The sequence below is a fragment of the Falco rusticolus genome, chromosome 4 (genome assembly GCF_015220075.1).
Source record: "Falco rusticolus isolate bFalRus1 chromosome 4, bFalRus1.pri, whole genome shotgun sequence".
In the NCBI taxonomy this organism is placed as follows: Eukaryota; Metazoa; Chordata; class Aves; order Falconiformes; family Falconidae; genus Falco; species Falco rusticolus.
The window spans coordinates 26,258,868-26,279,249 of record NC_051190.1 but is presented as its reverse complement, the minus strand read 5'-3'; the positions used below and the strand labels follow the sequence as shown (position 1 = coordinate 26,279,249).

The 20,382-nt window shown below is 45.5% G+C and overlaps 1 protein-coding gene and 1 long non-coding RNA gene across 3 annotated transcripts; one reads left to right on the top strand and one right to left on the bottom strand.

The window, feature by feature from the left end:
* Positions 1-37: 37 nt before the first annotated feature.
* ZNF598 (zinc finger protein 598, E3 ubiquitin ligase) lies at positions 38-15,700 on the bottom strand. Of its 2 annotated transcripts, none has more exons than XM_037382955.1 (12): positions 15,461-15,700; positions 12,251-12,363; positions 10,716-10,845; positions 8,237-8,448; positions 7,447-7,664; positions 6,601-6,718; positions 5,354-5,535; positions 4,050-4,119; positions 2,653-3,416; positions 1,520-1,655; positions 548-692; positions 38-423 (listed from the first exon to the last, which is right to left on the bottom strand). In XM_037382955.1, exons 1-12 carry the CDS (start codon positions 15,644-15,646, stop codon positions 76-78), a joined length of 2,622 nt encoding a protein of 873 aa, XP_037238852.1. In that variant the 5' UTR covers positions 15,647-15,700; the 3' UTR covers positions 38-75. The 2 variants fall into 2 exon arrangements, with proteins under 2 accessions (XP_037238852.1, XP_037238851.1); XM_037382954.1 differs by having other exon boundaries at positions 4,050-4,122; positions 15,461-15,699.
* Positions 15,701-15,932: 232 nt separating this feature from the next.
* On the top strand, positions 15,933-18,189 carry LOC119146956. The gene is made up of 2 exons (XR_005103901.1): positions 15,933-16,402; positions 17,253-18,189. It is a non-coding gene; the product is annotated as an uncharacterized LOC119146956 (long non-coding RNA).
* Positions 18,190-20,382: the final 2,193 nt, after the last annotated feature.

Here is a 20,382-nt window from a genome sequence, read left to right as displayed (position 1 = left end):
ACACTACACTGCCAAACCTCATTCCAAAAAGTGCATATTCATAGACAGAAACTGGTTTATTGGTTTTCAGGAAAGCTAACTGATGATTCTGCTGATTGCTTGTAAGGAAGGGAACTCCTCATCCTCAATATGCAAAGCTTTATGGGTGACAACGTCCTGCTGAGTTAGTACTTGCTTACACGTTGGGCAGATACAGCAGTCGAGATCAGAGTTGGAGTCCGTCTGCCAAACGTTCTTTTTGTTCTTTTTGGGTTTGTTTGAGCTTTGTTTTTCTTTGATTCTGAAATCATTGTGAGCAGAAAGCAGTTCTTGTTGCTTAACTGTGTCCGGCAACAACACCAACAACTCGTTAAAAATTTTCTTGAAGTTATCTCCAAGCAGTTCTCGGCAACTTTTATAATACTGTGCTGCAGAAATCAGACCCTTCAGTGAAAAGAGAATTGGAATAGTTAGAGGGGGTGGGGTGGGGGAGTGGAAAAATCCCACCGGGACTCACTTTCTCCAGGAGAGGACGGTTTTGGGAACCCAAAGGTTCTTGCCCACTCACCTGTCTGAATTGCCCAGAATGAGTTTTAAATTTATTGAACTTGGACTCATCACTTTGAAGGAATTCTTTAATGGATTGTATTAGCTGAATGTTCCTTTGCTGAAAGTTTTCAGGTATCAAGTACGATCCGTGACAGGATTTTGGCCTGCATTGAAAAGACCAAAAATGCCTCTGACATTGGTTCGTGCTGTACAAAGACGCTGCGGGATACATCTTACATGGCTATTCTCTTCTACAGGATGCGCTCCCTTTCTCCACCCAACTACACATGCAATTACTGTAAGTAGCACACAGCAATCTTGACAGGATGATGAAAAGTGTCCTGTGGGATTACTCTATTGTATTCCAGCTTTACCTAGACAGAATATTTAAAACACAAGCCTAACATAGTCTTGACTAGCTGTTTTGTAAGCTAGTGTCACGAAAGAAAAAAAAAACAACCAAGACATGAGCAACAAAGACCGCACCTGACTAATATAGATGTCTGTATTAAACTTACACAAGTTTTCCCCTCCCCTTTTCCCATACAGTCATCTCTCTAGCCCAGAAGGGCCCTGGCCAGAGACCAACTGCTGGAAAGATCAGACCAATGAAGGCATTTAGAGGTCACCAAGGAAAACACAGTTCAACACCTTGCTTCTGGGACTCAGAATCAATGGAAAGGTTAAGGAATATGTTGAAGCTCCAGATTTTCAAATAAATCTAGAAAAGACAAAAGTCTGAGCTACCACAGTACGCAGGTTTTCATTTCCTTGGCCTTGTATTCACACAACACTTGTGCTTTTTACACAGCTCGCCTGAATCCAGCCCACAACAGCCAGGGAGCCAACTCCCCAACGGCAACCATCAAGTGGCTGGCCTCTGCGGCAGCACCTGTTTAGAGTAATCCTCCGAGTATTTCATGTGTTGTTTGAAGCCCGTATGACATAACCGCGATGTAAAGTAACTCTTAATTCAAAGGATTTTACTTACTCTTTCAAAGATGTAGTGACAGGTTCAGAGATATTGGTGGATGGAATAACAGCAAAACCTGGAGGGGGTTTACTAACAGGCACCGACAGTCCCGGAGGTGGCGGAGGACTCTTTAATAGCACCACAGTGTTAAAGCCTAAATGGAAGCAGAGAACGGGCAGGAAGTTAGAGCATGTATCTGTGGCACCCACATACCACTCTCTAAAATTAACGCTAGTGGTCTGACGTACTCTCCAGAAGCACTAAGAAGTAGGAGTCAGCAGCACAGACATCACTATATTGGAAAAAAACCCAAAAATTAGAAAGGTAGAATCTATTGCCTTAGCAGTCAGATCAAGAAGCACTTCATAGCGGCTGATGTTACTCTACAGAGAAAGTGCTTTAATTATTAACGTACTTTTTCAATAGAAAACTGTGTTTTAAAAACCCACTCATGATGAAAACCACACTTTTACATTATTAAAGCAAACAGAAATCGCTCCAGAAGTCACAACAGCACTAGACATCACACATTCTAGCATACTCCACCTAGCAGTATCTGCAGAGCAGCACAGAATGAAACAGCTACGCAAGCATCTCCTGATGCGGTACAGACTTTCATTAAAGCCACTGTAAGTCACAGTTTGTTGCTATGTTACTCCAGTTTTACAAGATTACGGCACTGCTAAAAGCAAGGGCGTTAAATCTGTGCAAACACAGAAGGGAAATGACCAAGCGAGCCAACCGACAAGTCCCAGCAGGCACAGGTTGCAGCTAGAGATTCCCTTTGCCTGCAGGGTCTTCCTAACTAGATCTTAAAGCACATATTTGTGTCGGCAGTGACTCATCAGAAAAGCAGCAAAAGGTAAATATCAGCTGCTCATGTGAGCCACCCTCAGAAGGCAGAGACCTGCAGCTGCATGGAGCAGAGGTATCCCAACACAGCCACCGCTTCAGCCATGATTTACAGAGGACATTCAAGCCCACCTACCTCACCCTAACTACCTTTTTCAACTTCAAAGCCTAACCTAGAACGTGGTGGCAGAACTGCTACTCATGTAACAGCCAGAAGGAGCCATTTACACATCTCATCTCCGTGCCACACTTCTCTAAGCTACCTCCCAGCAAAGCTGGCCGTGCCCTGCAGCGCCTACCTGGTGGCGGGGGCATTCTAGCTGATCCTGAGCTCCCAAGAGCTGGGAAGTCTTCCTGAGGTAAAGGGCATTTGTTAGTCACTGTGGGCTTTTTAAGGCCAGGGGGCTCTTTGGGTGTACTACAGATTGCTAATGATTTTTCCGAATGACCATTCATGACAGCTGCGGATCTGTCAGGGGCGTGAAGAGCAGAGGATGCATTTGATGTCTGCTCTGCTTCTGGCAGCTTTTCAGTCGATGACCTGGGGAACGATGTCTCTTGTAACAGGCGTGGGGATGACGGTCTCTGCTTCTCAACCCCCATCTTCTTTTTCTTGCTCACTTTCGTAAAAGTTTGTGAGGTAGAAGCTGCCAGCAAGGACGACACATCAAACATCGTCGGTGCATTTCTGATCTCCTGGGTTGTCAAGCCACTACCGCTGTCTTCATCGTCTGAATGAGAGAGTTTATTGCTCTTCTTATTTCCTTTAGTGCTATTCAAGGAGGGTGGCTTTTTGGCTATCTGGTTTACACAGGGGTTGCTAATGGCTTTGACCACATTTTTGCTGGAACCATTGTTCCATGCAGATGTGATGTTAGTTACTGTTTTATTGTTAGGCCTCATTTTGGACACCAGAGCTGGAAAATCCTCCTCTTGGAAGGCTGTTTTCTTTGCAGTCGCTGTGTACGTCAAAGACATCCCAGAAGAGATGGTGGGTGCTGCAGAGGATGACAAGCTTGGGAAATCTTCTTCTTTAAGCTTAACCACTGCTAGCTGGGCAGAGCTGTAAGAAAGGAAAAGTACATCCCATTATACCAGTGCTGCAGAGGCAGCACAACTCCAACAGGCAGAATAAGCTCCGCACCTGTCTGCATTCTTCCTCAAACTATCCCTTCGGGTGGCACAACTGGCCCACTGTTAACAGGATGCAAATGCATTCAAGCTTATAAACCACGTCTAGATCAGTACCCTCAAAGAAGTCACACTAGCCTTGCTGAGGTATCCGCACTGCCTCAGCACATCTCACCTCGACCAGAGCTGGACACACAGGCACATTTGAGCTGCCACAGCCTGCAAAGACGCTATTCTAATCATCACCAATTTCAGGAGATGATGAATTTTAAAACTCTCAGCATACAGCTTCTTCAAGATAAGCTATCGAGTTAAAGTGGCTGGAACACAAAATCTTGAGAATTCCCCTGAAATCGCACCACCAAAAGATCAAGCCATGAACTGAAGCAACAACCGATGCTGTTCATGCAGGTGACCAGCACAGAAACAGCTCGAGGCAGAAGGGGACCAGGGCAGGGGGGAAGCATTTATAGCTTAAGTGATCTGTAAAATTATTTTCTCCAGACATGCAGAACTTAAGTTTCTAAATCTGCTTTCTCATCGCGGCAGCCTTGCACAAACTTACCCTTGTAGAGGTCCTGCTGCCGAACCAATTGCTGGAAAGTCATCTTGGCTTAAAGCACCATTAGCAGCTGCTTCTTTTGGAATATTGACAAAAAGAGCAAAGAAATGTTTTCAACTAAAATCCATTTATTTCAGGGTAGAAGCTATCACTGAACATGACAGCAGCATTAACAAGTCCTATTTTCAGCAGCTGATGACGTCATTAAGTGTGACATTCCAAAAGAACAATTTAAATCCATGCATCGCTATTTCCTTCCACTACTGCTTTCACCATTATGTCACCGTATACTGGCTGCAGCATACAGGAAATTCATGACAATTAACACGAGCAAAACATTGGTTGAGAAGTACTTTGTGAGGGAACCCTTTAGAGACTGAGATGCCAATACCCCCAGCAATCTGCTCCATGCTTATACCAGGTTAGCCCTCCACAGCCTGCCCAGGGTCAGGATGCTCATCAGAGCCTCAGCGCTCCACAACTGACATATGCTAATGCTGCTTCGTTTGGAAAGCTGCTCCTCCAAGCAGTCCATCACACCTCTGCTGCGCAGATGCCCAAGCTGCTCTGCAATTAGTTCTGCAGTTGGTTTACATCAGAACGTAACTCATTCCCAGTGTAGATGTGCCCTAAAATCCAAATCCTGCGCTGTGGACTGCAGGAGTTCAGGGACAGATTGATAACAGCTTTGACATACATGCAGCAAAAGCTGGGGGAGATAACCTTGCCTGTCACCCCCAAGTGAACTGTACCATTAAGCAGAGCTCTCAGCAGCTCTTGGTTCATCATGAAAGCATATGATCTTTAAGTGGAAATCCTGTTGCAGGAGCAATTAAAACAGTGGAAAATGGATTTGGAGCAACGGTAATGTTAAACACAGTTAAGTCATATTTATTTGACCCAAATTGGACCTGGGTCAAAACAGTTAAAGGTTTGCTTTCATCTTACTGGAAATGTTCTCAAAAAAAGGGGAAATTCAGCTAGAGCATCCCAATAAATCAGTTCTTGCACGTTAGAGTAGGAAATGGCCCATTCTTAGATTATATTGACTTGGATGGAACATCACACATACCGTCATATATTAATTGCATTTGATATTTCTACCCAGCTCCATTTCAAGTATAACCTGCTGCAGGAACCCCAGAGCACATTTCACTGAAAATCCCTGTTGCTGGACTGAGATTCCGAGCAGCCCTATCCATGTCCACCAGATTCCGAGAACAACGCCTGACGACTCCCTCTTTCACCAGGCTGATCTCCAGCCCCACACTGCCTCCCTGCAGCTGCAGAACGCGCTCAACACTAACCTGCAGTATCATTTGAAGACTTTGGCACACGTTTGGAGCTGAGCACTTCAGAATCCCTCAAGTCGTCCTTTTTACCTCTACTGCTGCTCTCCTCTTTGTCTTCTACCCGTTTTTTCTCTTCTTGCCGTTTAGCTGCTACAGACGCCCTGACTGCTGCTGCAACATCTCTGTCTTCTTCTTCCCTACAGGACAGGACAGATTTTCTCGGTTAAACAGTAAGGATTACTGAGCAGATTTGTCTCGCTCCAGCTCTCACCTCTCCCGTGTCAGCTCCGATGACTGTCCCTGATCTTGTGATGCCACCGGCTGAGAAGGCTAAAACAAACCCACTGCTCCAACACACCCTGGGGCCGGCTGGTGAGACAGGCAACATTCACCCCCTGGATTTGAAAGTTCTACAGGTGGTAATAACAATCCAGGCCCCAGGAGAAACCGGGCTGAACTGGGAGAGACAGTACCAAGGATGCATGGGGACACCTGTCTCTCCCATTCATTTTCAAACGTATGAAATCATACTTGTAGGCCACAGTAATTCTTTGGAACATGGTTTGTCACAAACTCTCAACACATGCACGATCCACATGCGACACCAACATAGAAGTGTTTAGAGATGGACGTTTTCCCCCAGTGAAATCACCAGTAATGAACCGGCTGATCGTCCAGTGAGAAAAAGAAGAAAAATAGATGTGCAGTATGTATAAAGCACTCAGGTCTTGTGTGGATGACGAAACATATAAATGCAAAATTTCATTTCAATACTTAACCCTCTTCTTTTTCCAAAGCACTCAGTCTGGCCACAGAGAGATCTGTTAGTTCAATGAAAAGCATGGTCCTTAGAATAGGAACATCACGATTACCCAGACCAAAAAGTCCATTAAACCTGCAAAGACTTGCCACTTCCTTCAGAACATCCTATTTAGAAAAGTTAGCATAGAAACAGTTGCTGAAATCAATTTAGGATTCTGAGTTCATTTAACCCACAAGTTGCAGATTACACTGTTTGCTTCCTGTGTCAACTCCAGAGAGCTGAAACTTCGCACAAAACAATTTCACTTTGACCAAGCATGTAGTCAGCACACAGGCTTAGACCGAAAGCTAGTTCTACTCTCAACTAAGGGTTCACTACGGTGGCTTCCAAATTTTGTACCAAATTCCTTCCTACTGGTCCACCAAAACAGTGTTAATTGGCAAGTGAAAAACACAACACTAAACAGCAATAAAAATCCACAAAATATTGTGCTACTCACCTCTTGTATCTCCAGCTGCCTCTTCTGTTTTGCTGACTTCCTCGGCCGCTCACTCTGCCTGACCTCCCTTGCCTGTTATACCTGTCAACTTCTTCATAGTCCTCTCCACCTATAACACCTAAACAGGAGGGATGGTTGATCACTCTCAGATATTTCTGTAATCTGGGTATCACACTATGCCTGAAGAAAGCAAAAATATTCTAGTACAAATAAATCTATCTTAATTTATTTCTGATGATTAAGTAGTCTGTATAACCTTCAGGGTTGCTACACTAAAATGTATTTTGCAGTATAAATTCCATGTATTGTAACCTGTGACATGAGGTTTGAGTAATTCTGGTTTTATGCAGAGATCTCTCTACGTACAGTTCCACACGGAAGAGAAGTTCATACGTATGTCGATCTCTGCACCCCTAAGCGGATATGCTGCTCTGGTCTCATGGTCTATACCCATCACCGGTTTCTATTAACTGTAATTACAAGTTGGAGGAAAACCAGCAGTTTTCCTAAAAGTTATATATCACCATTAAATCCACGCATGAGGGGAACACCTGTAGAACAATTTAGGCAGAAAGAGACCTCTGGATGTTGTCTGCTCCATCGCCGCACTCAAAGCGGGGCCAACTCTGAAACTGCTTCAGGTTGCCCAGGGCCCTGTCTGGTCGAGTTCTGGTTACCTTCGAGGACAAACTCCACAACCTCTCAGGGTCCTGTTCTAGGGTTTGCTCGCCCTCCATGTAAAGAATTTCTTCCTGGCTAGGAAATGTTCACCAGGTACTCCTGAAAGTCCTCAGAGCAGTAAGAACGAGTATGTGTCTGCCCACCTCCTTGCCCAGCCACACTTACCCTCACTCCTCCTCTGGTGCCTCGGAGCATAGTTAAACTGAAGGTCTATCTGCCGGTTCTGCCTGGCCTCCGCCCTGTTCTTGCTGTGGCAGGCTGTTTTGTGTGCTTTATAGTCTATTTCCGTGTGGAACGCGTGGGTAAACTGTTCTGTGCTGCACCGTCCCTCTTCGCAAAGGAAGTGCTTTTCACGGAAGTGTTCACGAAGGTATTCATAATCACTGGAAAGAGACAAGAGTCTGAGCTGCAACCTTCCCGGCGTATTTTGCTAACAGCATATGGCTACTTTTCCAAGATGAAGAAGAGAAGACGAGCCTAGGCAGTTGATTCTTTCTTTATCCCCAAGCAAGCTTTCCAGCTGAAACCACTTGTGTGCAGTCAACACAGACCTTCATGCATGATCCCAGATGTTAAACTAAACCTACTGGTTGACACTCACCACATCCAGCTGGACATAAGGCATGTATTTAATATAAGAAAATTGACTTTATCTGCTTTGCATGTTAATTTTGGAGCAGTAGAGTTGACACACTAGGCAGCTGCAGACACCTGCTGTCACGCAGCAAAATGTACCTTTTAACGTTTAACACTAATGAAGAGAACTTTAAAACATGAACTAGACAGAAAGTGATTACCTCAGCTAGTGGTTTGAGGAACAAGAGAGACTGCAGCCAACCTGCTCGTATTCTTGCAGTGTCTTTGAGCACTACTTTCCCCAAAATTCAAAGCAGACCCAAGCAACTTTCCCTCAAAATTTAAGCTACAGAAAAAGGAATAAACTGCTTGCACAAACCTGTAATATTCCTGAGCACCATCGGAGTCACAGAAATGACAAAAATAATGATCTCGTCTTAAGTGTTTCAGTAACTCATCATTATCCAAATAACGCTCATCACAAAATTTACACAAGGGATGCCCACGATGAGATGTGTCATCTGGATCTCCATGGATTCGATGACGGGCGAGGTCCTTACGAGAATACCATTTCCGTTCATAAGTAAAAATCTGAAGAGATATAAACACATGTATTAATTATTGTGGACAGAGAGCAAAATGGAATAAATTGGGTTGTACACAACTTGTTCATTTGTAGGAGTGGAAGATTTGCTTCAGAAAGATGCAATTTGACAATCGACCCCTAAAATTTTCAGTGAATAGGAAACAAAATTCAAGTAAAAGATCCAAATTAAATCTAACTTGCATTTCACTCAGCTTGAACATTGGAAACAGATCTAATTCACCTTCTTCCCTTTCACTTTTTTTTTTTCTTTCTATTAACGTAATGCAACAAACTTTAAATTATAATCTCTGGTGGGGAAAAAAATCCTAAATATATATGTATGAACATACAGTACTTTGCATACTTGGAACTAAAAAAAAAACCATGTAAACCAGAAGCAAGCTGTTTTACTTCCCTCAGCTAGCAACTACCCCAAGATAGCCACATACAAAGGATACAGTTCAGTGAACAAATTTCGTATTATAAGCCAATCTTCTGTCCCTACTAAGACACAAGTTGTTTTGGTGGGTAGGGTTCTGAAGACTCCAAAAAGGTTAACACAGTCTGGAGAACAGAATAACCTTTATTTTTCACCTAGACAGGGACTGTTAACTTGTTCTGGGAAAAGGTTCATCTGGCTTAGCTACAGACTGAAGCTTCTGCAAGTGTAAAAACTTTTTTGCAGTGGGTAATAGTAATATGGAGCTTTTTTCAGTGAAATAAAAGTCTCTGCAATATTCTGAAATTAAAAGCCAACAAGTTCTACTATGATTCATGAATACTCTGGGACAGACAATGACAAACAAGTCCCCTTCGTGCTAGCTACTGCAGCTGACCATGGAAACACGTCTTCACCAGAGCTCAAAGGACACTGCAACCAAAAGAAGCGGTCTTTCCCTTCTCTGACCATTTCCCTTGCATTAGCTCTAGCGATTCCACAACCACAGGAAAGAGTCAAACCAGTTCACTGAAAGCTAACCCTGCAAAAAAAAAAAAAAAAACAAACCAAAACCAACCCCAAATCAATGTATTAGCATTCATTCAGATCAACCTGATCACTTCTGCAGCCTGTCCCTTTTGGCAGTAAGCTACAGTTCAGTTGGCACAAACCAACTGTGGCGCCACAGAAGAAATGCGTTTCTCTGATTTGATATTTAATTGGTTTCAGAGTAAACACACACACATACAAAACAATGTGTAATGAGTTCTAAAAATATGCGTTCATGCATTAAATTCCCTCCTACAACAGTAAGGAATGCTGACAACTATTAGACACAGGGGTTCACAGTCCCAGTAGCTGCTAATTTTGTCCGATGTACAATTTGGAAATACAAAACCCACTCTAGCTCTAGGGAAGGGTGGAATTCTGACTTTCAAACCATGAAAAAACATCACCTAACACCAGCCCTTTAAGTGAAAACTTGGGTGAGATTAAAAGAAATAATAAAGGATGAGGATGGTGATGCTAAATAGTTTTGAGCTTACTACACATCACCTTTTCAGACACAGACAACTCAGCTTTCCAGTAACTTTTTAATCTTTAGTAGGTTGTAAAATACATTTTAAAACAGCCCCATGTCACATCCTACGCGTGTACATCAAACACAGCAGACTTCAATTGCAGGCAACAGTAAGTTTCATTTTCCAATCAAGTCAACAAGATACAGGAAATTTGCTCTGAACAAATAAACAAGATAATGAAATATAATTATATTTCATTAAACGAGCAAGATAGATTATCATCCTGTACATGAACCAACTGTATATGCTACGTTGACTCTAATCTGAGAAATATATGCATCACTCCATGATGCATTCTGCTTTCTGAGCTGGCACCAAATATTTTCTTAAGTTACAGTTTTAGCTTGTAAAGTCATTACGAGTATAAGTCTTAATAGACATCAAATTTCTACCCTTACAGTTGTAACAAAGTCTGCCTGTGGCTCAGGATTAACTGGCTATCAGTTAGGGTTTGACATTCACACATGCTGCGGCAAAGCAGCTAACATTAGAAGGTTATTAATATGGTTGGGTTTAATTTTAAAATGTAACCCACCGAGAACCTCCAGGCCTTCTTCATTAATCAGTTTATGGAAGAAGAGAGATTTAAAACAAAGGAACTGGCCTCAGTCCTCTGGCAGACAGAGGAAACTTAAAAAAATGAATCAGTGCTGTTCAGCTACCCTCTTCTTCCAACCTCCCCAGGTACTCTGGTAGGTCACGCAAGGAAGCACCTCTCCTTCCCACACATTAAAACGTAGAACTAGCTCACCTTTAAGTGTTTAACACAGAGTTTGCAACAGAAGAGTTCATGCTGCTTCCTCATGTGCTGTTCCAGGTCTGCAAAGGTGTTGAATGGCTTCAGATCTGGACACAAAGAGCATTCATGCTGCAGCAGCTTCCTAAAGAACAAGAAAGATTTCCTAAAAATTATCTGATTTCCTCTCACGAACCCAATACCGTTACCAAAAAACAAATCAGTGGCAGAAGGCTGCATTTTTATAGCTCCTCCAGCAATGTGTAATGAGGTTAGCGTCCTGCTTATTCCAAGAATACTTTGTCTTATGTCAGGAACAGAACAAAACCGAATTATGCAAAGACTTCAGCTGTAAGATCTGAACAGCCACAGTGGTAGTAATACACTGCCACTATAAAATTCAGAGTGGACTGTAACACACCCATGCAACAAACCCCTTGCTTATTGAAGATTCAGCTGGTATCTGCAACATTCACTTCCAATTTAATTACACTTTCTACTGTCGGAAACTGAAGAATACAGTGGGGAGAGAAAGAACTGGAATAGAAAAGGAGGAGGGGAAAAAAAAGAACAACCCAACCGAAAACCCACAAGGTTCCCCCCCGCCCAAAAAAAAAAAAGAGCTGAAAGAGCACTAGTCTCAGTGGGAGACCCCATTCCCTCACACTTGATTGTTGCTCATGGAACTGTAATCTCAGCAATCTCCAGAAATCGTATCATCAAAAGCAATTCCCAGACCTAGTGTGTAATTAATCAGAACATGCTTCCAACCGATTCTGCTCCCTAAACCCATTGCGCAATTCCATCAATATGAAGTCATGCAAAACTGTAAATGTATCAGCAAAGCTACACTCTTAGCCCAAATCAGGCTGGATATAAAGCACAATTCTCCAAGGAAAAGGTACTGCTATCTGCATGGTTTCATGTTTTTTCACTTTTTTTTCGTTTTAAGTGCTTTTAATTATCTTAAAGCCTCCCAATTAAGCACATTATGAAAAATATTTTCAGAACATGATGCTGATGCCACATTCTTTTACCCTGCATTGTTTTTTTTACTTCATTTTCTCTCCCATTTAGAATTAAGGTCTTTGTAGGCAGACAAGGTTGCTCTTCTTTTCACACAATATTTGGTACGATTGGTTTTGATTAGTCCTTATGCAGCACAGCAATAAATACAATTATAATAGTAATTCAGTCTTTACCAATTTCCACAGTGGCCACACAAGGAACCAAAAGCCTTCCAGCAAGCCCGCTGTTGCTAAAGAAGCAAAAAGCAACTTGTATTGACAGAGCAACACTTTTGGGTTATGTGTCCGTGAATCTAACACTCCAGCCTCGAGGAGCTGCTCCCTTTGTCAGCCGTGGTACTGAGCGCTCACACCAGCCGCGCTGCTCCTGCCTCTCACCCTACCAATGCCACCTGCACCGCGCGATGACTAATGGACGCAGAAAACCACACTGTTCTATTAAAGCACGCATTTCCTGCCACACAATGCAGATAAGAACAACCTGCTTTAGGGGCATGTTCCAGAAAGGATTCCAGTACTTACCTGTACAGTGCATAAACATCTCCATCCGTAAAATAAATGTCGTATTTCTTCTCATGCTGCAACTGGTTAAGTGCTATTGTTGAGAAAGATGTAAGCTTCCGTCCGAAGACAACCTGCAGGCAACACAACATAAGAATCAGCAAAAGCACACTCAGGCTGCACAGTCCTTGGGATTCCAGCTAAACTCCTCAACACAAATTTTGCCAGGGAACTCACCATAGCCTGAAGCTTGGATTGTACCAGCCCCAGCTGCTCATCACCACCCCCACCCACTCCCGGTTACTGCCCGCCCAACTGTCAGCAATGCCACTGTGACTTCTTATCAGCTTCCAACAAGTGAGCCAGCTCAGATGAAGGTGGATTGGACTAGCCTGGTCTTTGGATTTTGAACTAGATTAGGAAACTCTTTTATGGTATGTTTTGCTACCACAGCTGTGCTGAGAGTAAATACTCCCAGCCAATTCAACCTCTTCTGCAGCAAATGCCGGTCATGCACTTGGCTCCCTCCTAACTCCTGGTAGATCACACAGAAACCTACAGTCTGTAAGCAAAAAGCAACATTAGTCAAGAGTCTGACTGGGAAACCACTGTTTCTTCTCTCCTTAACTACCAGGAAAGCAAGAAACATGATGCTACATCGTCTCCCAAATGATGTGTACCACATACCCCTTCTAAGGGAACCTGCTTGCTCACAGCTGCTGCCGCTGACCACCTGGCAGCTTGGGTCTCATGCTGCAGCCGTTCACGTTATCACATCCTTCCTCAGGAGCCACCTACCACCGCTCTGCTCCAGCACGTGTTCCCCATCTGGGAACTGCTGGGGTAGCAGCAACATTTGTGAAACAGCTGGAGTCACCTGCACCAGCCGAGAAAGGCTGAGACACAAATATAGTAAGTGTCTTTCAGTTCTTACAGTAACCATTATAAATCCAGAAATACAACCTTAATAAAAGCATTCAATTATACAATACACATGTAGTTTAGTCTTGTTCAATCACTCCTCTACCCTTGTTGGGGTGAAATACCATGGAACAAGTCTTTTGTCTGGTTTTGTGGGGTTTTTTAAAGCTTTCTTTACAGTTGTGCTACTTTTAAGTTAACCAAAACAAAAAATGCACTCAACTTGCTGAAATAGCAAGCTTAACAATAAAGAGAACACAAGTTTAAGTTTCAGTGAAATCATATTGACATTTAATTTCAGCCAGAGTGAGTTTTAAAGAAGAGGAACGGATTGCTGAAAAGTAGATTTTATCACAGGAGTCTGGTCTTGGAACTGCTGTAGAAAATTACATCAATCTCACACACACACACACGATGAGTACACCAACAATCCTCGGAGCCTGATCCAAGTATACGTCACGGTTAGTTTACAGGTCAACAAGTAATCCTTCCTAACTCCACTGCGACAATTATGCATCACTGAAAGCATGTACTACCAGAACAAGTATATCCTGCTTTCTCCTCCGTCATGCCCTGGGCTGCCACTCATCTTTATAGTTACATTTCCTTTGGATGTTCTGCTGTGACACTGACCGGTTCAGTCTACGCTACTCTGTTCGACACCAGCTGAGATTTGGTAGTGTCACACTTGCCTCTGCTAATTCCACACACGCTATGCAAATCAAGAGGCCAGGTTTATGTCCTACATATAAGTTCAGTTCATTCAGTGGCAGTTTTGATGTGATTTATGCACCCTGGTATCTTTTTTTCTTTCCTTGGGGCAGACGGGTGAACAGACAGAACAGTATTGTAGTGGCACTTGGGGGGGGGGGGGGGGGGAAGCACAGCCATTAAAAATGACCTCTCAGTCAATTATGATAAAAGGATCATTTTAAACAGTTAATAAAGGAGGGAGAAAGATGGCTGAACGAACCAAAGTTCAAGCTGCATAATAAAGCACTATTACACAATTTAAAAGCTCTTGAGATTAACAGTCCATCTGTGACCCTAAGACAAGCAAGTTTAAGGATGAAGAGCAACATCTCAGCTTGCTTCTTCCTAAGATGAGACAAGTGGCACAGCAGCTCCCCAGAGGATGATCAGAGATAAAATTACTTTCACAGAGTATCTTTCTGTACACAGAGGCTACTCATGTGCCAGTAAGCTCAGTCTAAACACCACAGCAACCCTTCTGGCCTCTACAGGGTCTGAGGATCTCCAGCACACAACCAGAGATCTTAAGTCCCTCAAATCACATGAGCAACAAGAAAAGCAGCCAAAGCAAACAGTTTAGTTGGGGTGGGCAGGGAGGGCTTTCCTTTCGCCAAGGGGAGAGCCCCCTCCTATCTGTTTTATTTCATTTCCTAAACCATCACAGTATATTTCATTCCGTGCTAGTACCAATTCTTTTACTTGTAAAAAGTTTGGTTTTCTCTGCATCAGTTCCGCCAAACAAATTCATGTACGAAGAGTAGTTTTTACAAATATCCTTCAGCAGCCTTGCTTCACGCAGCTCACACCGCACTGAACCCTGGCTCCATCCACACAGCCCAGCCACCACAGCAGCTTCCCCCGACCTCTGCCACAGGGCCCCGTGCTGTCGCACCAGCGGGCCGCAAGAAGAACAGAAATCCATCAGAAAAGTTATAACTGAGGGGAAATTACTTTTTACGCATATGCCCGACAGACAGCTCACGCTAACAGGAACGGGAGGCCAATGCAGCGCAGGGTGCTGTCACGCAAGGCACGAGCGAGCCCTGAAAGAATACAAAATATGTTCTCCCCCATGCTTAAAATGAAGTCAGGAATCCGGCAGGATGATAGAGTCATCCGAGATCACGTAATACTCTGGAGAACAAGCCCCGCTGATGTAACAAACAAACAAACAAAAAAATATTCCCTTTAAATTCTATTTCCTTCTTATTTTGTTTCCAATATGCCTCTTGCCTCCTCTGACCAACCGTCGCGCCACCGGGAGGGAAGCTGAGGGCAGATAACCCCGGAGAGCTGCCGGGGGGGTCCGTCCCCCTCCCCCACGGAGAGCTGCCGGCCGGGAGGGCCCGTCCCCCCCGCGGCTCCACTCAGCAGATTCCACGAGCTGCTCTGCGGCCCGACCCTGCCCCGGCCCAGCCCCAGGCCTCCCCGCCCCGCGGCCCCGCTCCCCACGGCTGCCGGCCCCGGCCCAGCCCCGTCGGCCGCTGACAGAGCCCGGTCCCGGGCGGGGGCAGCGCCCCGGGCTCGCCGGGTGCGGGGGCCCGGTCCCGGCCTCACCTGGCCCAGCTCCTCCCGGCACACCGCGCAGTAACGCACGCCGCACAGCGCCCGCATCCGCACCGAGCAGCGGTAGCAGATGGGGTGGTCGCAGCGGCCCAGCGCCACCACCTCCAGCTCCCCGCAGCACAGCACGCACGACCCGTCCGCGGGGCCCGCCGCCGCGCCGGAGGCCGAGGCGGCCATGGCGGCGCCGACCCGCCGCGGCCTAGGCCCCGCACCACCTAGCAACCGCCCGCACCATCGAGAGGCGGCCTAGAGCGCCGCCCGGCCCGCCGCGCGACTCTCCGCCCGGCTCCTGACCATAGAGACCCGCCCTCGCGGCTACCCGGCGTCGCACCGGTCTGGCTGACCGACCACCGAGTTTCTGCCTAGAGCGGTGCCTCACTCCCCTAATCACCCCCCCACGGCCGCTAGAGCGCCACTCCTCCTGACGTCACCCCCGCGGCCTCCAGCGCCCGACCGTCGAAAAACAGCCCAGAGCGCCCACCGCCCCGCGCCGCGCCGCGCCGCGCTAGCCTTCCCCTTGCAGGCCGCTGGCCATGGAGAAGCGCTGCTCGGAGCGCCTCCGCGGCAGAGCCCCTCTAGCTGCCTCTCGCTCGTCTTGCCTCAGGTGGCGGCGGCCCGCGGGAGCCATTTGGCGGCCCCGTGCCCGGTGGCAACCGACCCGGCCCTGGGGCCGGGTCAGTGCGGGGCGGCTGCGGCTTGTGCTGTGTCACCTCAGGGCCTGCCCCCGGGGCAGCGGGAGCCCCCGGGTGTGGGAAGATGAGGGACCCAGGCCACTACCCCAGCACCCCCAGCTGTGGGGAGATGGGGGGCCCAGGCCGCTACCCCCGCACCCCCAGCTGTGGGGAGATGGGGGGCCCTGGCCACTACCCCTGCACCCCTAGCTGTGGGGAGATGGGGGGCCCAGGCCACTACCCCTGCACCCCCGGCTGTGGAGTGAGTAGCCCCCCCAGGACCATTCCTGGCACCCTTGGGCGCTGCCGCACACCATTCAGCCCCACAGTGGGGGCTCTGAGGCCACACAGCACAGGCTCTCCCCTGAACAGGGTGTTCTGGCCGCTGCGTGTGCAGTGGGGTTGGTGTCTCGCAGATGTGGCAGCGCCGTGACCTGCCATCTGTGGACGTGGCGGGATGGTGATACATGTGGGAATCTTTCGGGGCAAACACCCACCCTGACGGTGCAAACAGCCCCGCAATGGGTGTATCGGACCCACCGCTCTGCCTCTTGATCTGATTTTATAACGCAACTGTCTGGTAGCCTGTGTAAACTAGGTGTGATAGGGGTGGGGGGCGGGGGAAGCATACTTGAAATGCTGTGGAAAATAGGATGTCGCACCCATTAAAACAGCACCACAAATGGGCTCTGTCAGCATTGGTATGTTAAGAGCACAGTCTGTTAGAGAAGTCTCTCTGCTACAGGTCATGATTCACGCTTTCAGTATCAGAGCATGTGACAGCTGTCCGGGGTTTCAGAGTGAGTTAGGCAAAGTAGAGTTAATCATTGATATGCCTGGTTGGCTGGCAAAGAAATGTGTGTTCCCACACTTGCTTTGCAGGCTGATTTAGTATTTTAGAGGTCTGTGTGTTGCTGGGGCTCGGAGATGAGAATTGTAGCTCCTTAAACAGAAGAGGGTGCTCCAGGAGCATGGAGAGCAGCGTTAATGCCGGCTCGGCAGCCATGTACCTCTGGAAGAAAAAAAGAATAAAAGCTTGTCTGGGGACAGCACAGGGGAAGAGACGGAAAGATTTTCAAAATTTAGGATCTTCTGCCTTTTTTTTCTCCCAGATTCTCACTAAATGACCGATGTGGGGTCGCTTCCCTTTCCACGTGTGAAAAATCAGAGCAGATCCCTGGTCAAACATAGAACTTCTGCTTCTAGATCTACCCAAAAAGTCTCAAGAAAGCCCAAGATCTTGGCATGAGGTGCTCATTCCGCCACATCATCATATGTGTCACCAGATGAGTGGCACGTCACTCCACTTGGCAAACATTCCTGGAGTCCTGTCCCCTGAGTCAAGAGCTTCCATCTGTTCCAGAAATGACAAAATGGCTCAGTTTTTCATGGGTGTCTCCAGTGACCTGTAGAGCTGGTATAAGAGGATGATCGAAAAATGATTCTGGGACACACCATCCTCAGTGAAGCAGGTCAGTGCTCAGGTTACTCATTGGCATAATATGATAACCCTTAAAGGCAAAACATCTCAAAACAAATTAAATTTTCTAGGAAGGAAAATGGAGACAAACCACATTAATTTACACATTAAAACATACAGTAAATTCCTAGGATCTACTCGTGTGCATCACGGCTAGGTGGAAGATCAGATGAGCAGCATCCTTATCATTCAGATTGCTTTCTTTTCACTGAATTCCTTGTCATTTGAGTTAAAGATGCTCTTGTTTTCTTTGAGGCATAAGTGATCATTTTAAAACAGAGGGGCATATAAAACATAGCAAGTTAATTAAAATGTATCATGGTGTTATCTTGTCCAACATAAACATCTGTGCCATAAAATAAATTAAATAATAGGTTTGATAAGAATTTTGGAAAACAGATAAATGAAGTATTTCAATGTTTTGGATCATCGGCTGCAACAGGTAATATTTGCTTTCTTCTGAAGAGACCCGTGTATCATACTTCAAAGCAGAGTAGATAATACATGTCTTTCTGGTAATCAACATTAAAGTGTGTTTGGGTGGGGCTCTATTAAATAATTAGGAATGACTGAGGATGTTGGCTGTAATTATTTCAGGAAATGTTCCCCCCCTCCCCGAATTAATGATACTGTTGAAAATGTTTTTTTGTCAAAACTGCATCACACAATTTTGGAGAGCAATTAGCATGAAATGAGATGGAGGCTGCTGACAGTAATGTGCTGTCTTAAGTGTCACTCGTCTGTGAAATTACGCAAGTACCCCAGTGCTATGGCCAAGCATAGGGTAATAAATATACCTGCATAATTAGGCTCAAAAATGACATTACTCATCACAAGGAACGTGGTGACAAAGTGACCGGGCAGAACCGGAGTTTGTACTTTTCAGATTTCAGTTGTGCAGGTGGGAGCTGGCCGGTGACACCGCTTTCTCCCCACCCAGGAGCACTGAGGACCTGATCCTGCAAAGCGTGTTTGTACCAACATGCTTTTCCCACCAGCAGCATGCGTGGTGTTCCAGGTGAAAGGAAGCACTGGCTGTCTTCCAGGGTGCTGTAGGCAGGCAGGATCGCTGGCAGCTCGTCAGCTGGGGCATTTTCTGCTTCTCGGATGGTATTTGCTATAATTGGTGTCTGAAGGGGAAAACTGCTGAAGGTTTCGTGTCCTTTCATGGTGCAGCTAAACTTCCATCAGCAGTGAAAGCTCACAGCAGTCAGATTTCTCACTTTCACAGAGTTGTCAATTTTAAACTAGATCCAGGAAATTTATTTGGAACAAAACCCGGGTAAGGTTATCAATCCTTCCAGTTGCAGGCTGGGAGGCCCAATCCAGCCCTGTCCTCTACCAGCAGCCATATGACAACCCAAACCGGCCCAGATCCCCAGCTCTGGCACACCACTGAGGCAGCCTTCGGCAAAGGTTGGATTTCCTTAACTCCTGCCTCTTGTTCTTGCTACCCCCACTAGCGGGTCTGAACAGCCACGTTCCGCAGTCTGCAGCTCTGTCTATAACACTGCAATTCCAGTGATGTGCCAGGTCTTTCCACAGGTGTAAAATGCCAAAAAACCACCATCCCTCTGTGCCATTTCGATATCATTGCACAAGCTACTCCTGCTTCCCTCATGTCTGCACCTTCCACAAGCAGAACAAAGAAGTGCTAAAAAGCCAATATTCAAACTATTCACCAAAGACTGTTTTCAACTCATCGTCATTCTGAAAAATCATCCTGCTGGTGTATGTGAGTCATGCGTTTAGATTAATTTATTTTGCAGTGCAAAGAGGTTTTTATAATACTCTTTCAATGGATTGAATCATTCATTGCTGATGACTTAAGGATGCTGTTTTATTTCTCTAGTGATTGTAAATGGAAGCTCGGTCTTAGCACCGTGACCCCAAAACATAAAGAAATATGATCATATATAATTAACTAGGCTCCAGTGCGTATTGTAAATATCTTGGTTGGTACTTAGTTCTACGTGTTGTCAGACAGGAAATGTGTTCTTCCCAAGATAAAGGGTTAATATTGATGCTAGGGATAGTTAATTTCCATATTTACTTGCTAAATATCACATAATAACAGAAGAAAAAGGCACTTTTTAAGTCATTTAACCAGTAATAAATATACTTTGGAATAATTGATAACTGCAGATGAGCACAACAAATCCATTTCACTCAGAAGAGCAACAGATCAAATATTTATAGTTCAGCACTAAAATATTGTCAAAGTGTAGAGCTAAAGGTTATGCCTTAGATTAATTTCATGTTCACAGCTTGATGCGGATGCGGTTCATTTGCAGCCAAGATACTTCGTGCGTAATAGTGAGATTTGCTTTCATTTGACAAAGTTTCTGTTAAAAGTGATAATTTTCTCAGGGCTTCTTTTTTTTCGTGTAAGTCTCAGATCGCCTCTTATTAGCAGTGGCTTCACACAAGTACCTCATTTAAGGGCGTGTTTAAATCTACAGCCTTGACCATTCATAGTCTTTAGAGACTGGAGTTTATGGTTCAGAGTTTAAGGCTTAAAATAGCATTTTAGGCTGCTGTAGGATCGGCGTTGCTTGTCCCAGACATATCACACCCCTTTCCTCTGAGGCCTCCCATCACTGTGCTGCTGTGTGCAATCAGACCAGTTTGTGCCATTTCAAACTGCCCAGGGGACAGCGGGGTCAGGGTTTTCACGAGGTTTTGGATCAAATATACCAACGGCCCTACCTGTGGGACTGATAAGAAGTCTGTCTGTTATTTTCCTGCATTTAAGAAATATC